At 37.2% G+C, this 5,828-nt stretch overlaps 1 protein-coding gene across 3 annotated transcripts in view; it reads left to right on the forward strand.

Moving 5' to 3' along the window:
- Positions 1–5,828, forward strand: part of LOC106518702 (mitochondrial import inner membrane translocase subunit TIM16) — a 118,004-nt gene that overhangs the window by 109,076 nt on the left and 3,100 nt on the right. The window contains exons 21-28 of one of the 3 annotated variants that reach the window (XM_014010088.1): positions 1–77; positions 854–995; positions 1,099–1,188; positions 1,284–1,400; positions 1,485–1,620; positions 1,718–1,809; positions 1,937–2,023; positions 5,533–5,617. The exon at positions 1–77 is cut by the window's left edge and continues 9 nt beyond it. In XM_014010088.1, coding sequence (XP_013865542.1) covers positions 1–77; positions 854–995; positions 1,099–1,188; positions 1,284–1,400; positions 1,485–1,620; positions 1,718–1,809; positions 1,937–2,023; positions 5,533–5,617 — 826 coding nt within the window. Of the gene's footprint in view, positions 78–853; positions 996–1,098; positions 1,189–1,283; positions 1,401–1,484; positions 1,621–1,717; positions 1,810–1,936; positions 2,024–5,086; positions 5,198–5,255; positions 5,357–5,532; positions 5,618–5,828 lie in introns of those variants that run through there. The other 2 variants (XM_014010087.1, XM_014010086.1) reach the window with 2 other exon arrangements.

Here is a 5,828-nt window from a genome sequence, read left to right on the forward strand (position 1 = left end):
GGTCCAGAGGGCCACAGAGGGGCTCGTGTTGTGTGGGTGTGTGATGGCAAATACCTCCTGGTGTCTGGATTTGACAGGTACTAGAAATTAGGGTCATATTTGGTTTATAGTAAAGAGTAAAGCAGGTAGAAATGAACGTTGACTGATTATTCCAGGGGTCTGCAACCTAAAACATAACAGAACCATTTTCTTTTCTTTGTTTTTATACCTACAAAAGAAATCACTTTGTATGCAAATATGTGATCACTACTACTAATACAAAAAGTAAAACCTGTTGATTAGCTCATGCTAACCTGTTGTTTACTAAAAAAATCCAACTTCTTTCTATGATCTTTTTCTCAAATCCATCAGAATTACCTTTAAAGAATTTAAAAACTACATAATAAGAAGAGTTTGTAAAAATATGCCTGAATAGTTCAGTTGTACTATGCTTTATGATATTCGGTATGAACTATATACAGTATTTTTTTTTTTTTTTTGTTTACATGAATCTGGTCTTTTCATTTGTCCTGATGTGTAAAATTAATAAATAATAAAATTCACAATATATTTATTTGTTTTATAATGTCACCTCCACTGGCTGTAAAGGTTCTAGAAAAGGCCTCGAAAAGGCCCACGGACCACAGGTTGTTAATTGCAGTTGTAGCATGCTTTGTGGCTCTGAACACATTTTATTTGTGCGTCAAGTAGCTTAAATGGCTCTTTTGATCGTAAAGGTTGCAGACCCCTGGATTATTCTGTCAGGATTGAAATATTCTTACAAAAATGCTTCTTTATAGAAGAAGGCATGAATTATAATCCGTTCGCTCAATTCCTTCTACGTTTATCTCTGATCCTATAAATCTTTTTTCAGTCGCAGTGAAAGAGGACTCTACCTGTACTCTGCTGACGCCGTCTCTTCTGGACCCGTAGCCAGCACTTCTGTGAACGTCTCGCCCTCCACTCTTATTCCTTTCTACGACCCTGACACCAGCGTTGCATTTCTCACTGGAAAAGTAGGAAAATGAGTGGAAACTTTGTGAGAAGCTCCACAGCCACCACTGGACAATTTGTATTAAACCAAAGAGGAATATAAACTGGGCCTTCTCTGTTTTTCAGGGCGACACCAGAGTGTACATTTACGAGCTGGTCCCTGAAGAACCGTACTTTATCGAATGTAGCAGTTTTAACTCCCCAGAGCCTCATAAGGTCAGTTTATCTGATGTGTTTAAGTATATCCGATCTTCAGTGCAGCTTGAAGTCAAATAAATATTAATGAGATAAGAACTTAATTCTGTGTGCAGGGGTTGGTTTTTCTGCCTAAAACTGCATGTAACGTGCGTGATGTGGAGATCGCCGTGGGACTGATGCTCACCAAGACCACCATAGAGCCCGTGGCTTTTAGAGTTCCCCGGGTCAAAGTGAGCTGTAATAATGATAATCTGCTTCCCCCCTCTTGTTGTTTAGTTCTAACAACAAAACGTGTTCCCACTTTGTGTCTCCAGAAAGAGTTCTTCCAGGACGATGTGTACGTCGACACCACGGTGTGGTGGGAACCTGCACTGACGGCGTCAGCCTGGCTCTCAGGCTCCAACGGCCAACACAGAAAGCTCAGCCTGAAGCCCAAAGACATGACGCCAGGTACAGCACAGACTCAACACGGCTCCAACTGCTTTCTTTTAATGGACATGCGTCATTCAGTCTGTGTGTGTTTTTATTTATTATTATTGTCTACCAGTGAGTGAGGCCCCCAAAGAGGCTCCAGTGAGGAAATACCTGCCTTCATCTGTTTACCTGGAAGAAAAAACTGATGAACAGAAAAAAGAGGAGGTGAACAGAAGTTCCACTCAGTTTATCCTCTTTTACATGAATGACTGAGACAAAGTTTAAAAAAAAAGTACAAGTATTTAGAAAAAACAACACCTCATATCTGACCACTCTTGTCTGTGGGATTTAGCTGCTGAGTGCCATGGTGGCCAAGCTGGGGAACTTGGACGACCCGCTGCCTCAGGAGTCCTTCGAGGGTGTTGATGAGGAGGAATGGGTGAGTGAACGGATGCCAGGGCTTTTACACAGCCTTGAAAAGGACAGAGCTCTTTCATTGTGTTGATAGGTCTGGATAAACATGGGGAAAATAGTCAATTGAGTATGAAAAAAAACATTTTTCCCTTAATTTTTTAGGATGAAACAAGTGCTTTCCACTTCACAATAATTACTCCCCATTGTACACTTTGTAAAAGTAGCTAAGTGTGGTATAAACTTAATAGGAATTCAGAAGTGTTGATCCCAGTTTTTCATCTTTGTTTCCTTTTTTGGGGAGTTAAATATTACATTTATGACCACTATTTAAATATTTACTATATACAGTACTTTGGAACTGTTGTTATAGTAGGTAAAGAGTCAAGCATACAAAAAAAAGTCAAATAAAATAGCAGGGATTCACAGGTTTTCTTGTAAATACACTTCACTTTTCCTCACCTTTGTCTCCCTGTCTTTCAGGATGATTAAACAGGATGTCCTTGTCTGGTCTCAGACGTCTTCTGATCTTCATCAACAAACATTGCAGCCATCTGAACACAAAACTATCTTGTACAATTGTAACCACAATCACTCTGGTTTTAGTATTGTATCTGTAAGTGTTTAGGAAATCTAACTTCACTTTCAATCATGTTGATTTTACAGTTTTCATTGATTGGTTTGACGCAGCCGTCAACTCAAAAACCACATTTTCAAAATACTTAACGCAAAGGCCTAACAATGGTCAAAATGGCACATTTTGTTTGCAAAAGGCACTAACTGTGTCAAAACATTTCAAATATGGAACAAAAGCAAACTTTGCCTTCAAACAACTCAACTTTGACACAATGTATGAGCACCTCCAATCAATCAGTGCACAATGGGCAACAAAATGCAAAATACAGCACTCATGTGTGACTCAGTGCACCATTGTTTGTCACTGCAGCCTATGACTGTACGTAGCTTACATGCCAGTGCTGTTTGTAGTCAAATTTGCCCTCTTGCAAAAATGCATCCAGAAGCAGATATGGTTTGATGCAAATTTTATTGATTACATTTTTTTCAGACTGTGCCTGACAAATGAAATATTCCAGGAGATAATACATGGAAATAAAAATAAAATCCTTTACTGTGTGAGAAATTAGGTAAATAAAAAACACAGTCTTTTACAGTAAAGAACAAAAATCTATAGTATAAGAGTATAAGAGAAGAACACAGGCCTGCAGACTGATTGCAAATTGAAAAATTCTGTGAAGAAGTGTCAGACAGGTGCTTTCGGTGATTTCATACTGATCGGGGAGTTTCTAAGAGCTTGGACCATATGGTTTCTGTTCTGTAACCACAGCTAAAACAGAATTTGGACTTCTTGAATGAAATCTGCATTAACTGTTTTGCAAAAGGATGAGAAAATTGTGTCAATCCAATGCGAATGGGTTAACACATTTGCAAGAGGTTTCTTCTGCTCTGCTGAGATGTGATGATGAAGACTGAGAGGTTCCCAGTTTCTTCAAACAGGTCAAATCAATCAATAAAAACTAACATAAAATTAAGTTGTTGTAGGTCACATCTGAATGGTTAAAAATGTCACCGTATAAGAAAAAATATTATGTGACAATATTAAGAATATCTCAGATTTCTGCAAATCAAAGTCAGTTTAATGTGACACAAACCCACATCTAACTGGATGAATATTTGGATGTAGCATCTTTTGTTTTCTGTGGTGATGATTTGATAGTAAACACTGAGGTATTCTGATATAAAGCAAAGATTGTCTGTGTTTAGGTATACTATAATCCCTATTTTTATTTATTTTTTTTGTACAAAGTTGTTAGATGTTAAAGTTTACCACTTCAGTAGATGGATGTTATACTGGCCAGTCATAAGAACGGGTTCATAATTAACTGTAAAATATTTCATCTCATGAAGCTGCAAAAAAGCACAACTTTGTCTTCCAGTCTGGTCAGATAAAACACAGGGTCACTGTAACAGGTCTGAACTTCAGGTGCAAAAACCCCTCCAAGGATACAACAGGGTCGTCAGCTTTTATGTTGGACCATAAACTGGACCGTTTTAAAAACATGTATTTTCTTTGTTTTGCCAAATTTAAAATACCGTTTTAGCATGATTTACGTGGTGGGGCTTTTGTCCTGTTAAGAATTTAATATTTTGTCCTTCATGAATACAGGTAGAGGTATAAAATTTTGAAAAAAATCTTCCATTGAAAGCCAAACAGCCTATATGGTGAGTCTTTAAAGGGCCTTTTTATACTAACTCTTGTTTACTCTGTAGTATTTATGTTGATTTTTGACTTATTCTGACGGTTTTAGGGGATATTATGAGCTAATTTTCTTATGTCTCTCTGATCAGGGTGGGAAACAATCAAACAGCACAGTATTAATAAGTTTCAGTGGATGCATCAATAGCCATTGTGTAGTCTTTCCTCAGGGCTACAGCAATATCACCAGAAACCTAACACTGATCCAAGATAAATGTGTGCACACCCTCTGGTGGACCGGGTTGATCAGGCTGCTTCAGTCGTGCGTGGTTGTGTTTAAAACATGGGCGCCCGTTGCCAAATGAGTTTATCTGATGTGATTCTCAGAGATACTTGTGATTGTTTGGTGTTTTTGGATTAACTTGCCTTGCTCTGTGTTTTTAAAAAATGATTTTATACAGCGAATAAGATGTTGTTTTTTTTGTTTTTGTCTTTCTATGGTGAAAGTATGTGGACTGTTTTCTAAATCATCTTGCAATAAACACCTCGTGAACTCAACTCTTACTGTCCCTGTGTATGCATGGCAAATGTATATTCATAAAGTTAATCTGTTGTGGTATAACACCACATTATTTTAATCAGAATTAAAGTTTCCTTTTAAACATCAAGGAGGGTCAGTAACATAACCAAAAAGAATATTTTAAATTATTAAAAAATAATGATTCTCTGAACAACTTTTTACCTATGATTTAGGCACTTTCTAAGCAATGCATATTATTATTATCATTATTTTATTTTAGTGTTTTATTATTTAGTTGTTGGTCAGAAGCAGACTGCAGTTTGTCTTCCCCGCCAGCAGGTGTCAGTGTTAAAAAACACCGGAAGTCCATCTGCGTCGGTTCTGCCTTCAACTTTGACCCGTCAGTAACCTTCAGTGATACGCATGTTAAAATAGAAGTCGCTCAGGCTAAATAATATTTTAAAATGGTAAGGAACATCGTTTTAGTTGTATATTTGTTAATGTATGAATTGTATATTCTGTGAGCGCTGTTGACTGACAACTTGAACAGATGATCCGCTCGGTTTAATTCGCAGTTTTAGTGGCGTTATGGGGACCTTTGACTTCATGATGAAATAATGTTTCATGTTAGTTTAGCTTCTAACTTCCAATTAGACTCGTGTTGTCGCTCAGTTTATTGTGTATTTGTTACATCAGCCTAAATGTTATAGAGATAATGTTTATCTAATTCCTGTCACTTAAAATGTCATGTTTAGACCATTTAATCGCCGCTGACACTTTATTTTTATTTTTATTTTTTCAGGCGAAATATCTCGCACAGATTATAGTTATGGGAGCCCAGGTGGTGGGGCGAGCTTTCGCACGCGCTTTACGGCAAGAATTTGCAGGTATGAGCCTGAAACATCCTTTAATATTTACACCGTCCTGCTACATTTCTACAGAGGGTAAAATAAGTATTGAACACGTCACCATTTTTCTCAGTAAATATATTACTAGAGGTGCTAATGACATGAAATTTTCACCAGATGTCGGTAACAACATACAAATAAATCAAACCATAAATGTCCAGAAATGAAGTTATTTTTAATAATGTGGAAT

Source organism: Austrofundulus limnaeus, unplaced genomic scaffold (genome assembly GCF_001266775.1).
Source record: "Austrofundulus limnaeus strain Quisiro unplaced genomic scaffold, Austrofundulus_limnaeus-1.0 Scaffold65, whole genome shotgun sequence".
Taxonomy (NCBI): Eukaryota; Metazoa; Chordata; class Actinopteri; order Cyprinodontiformes; family Rivulidae; genus Austrofundulus; species Austrofundulus limnaeus.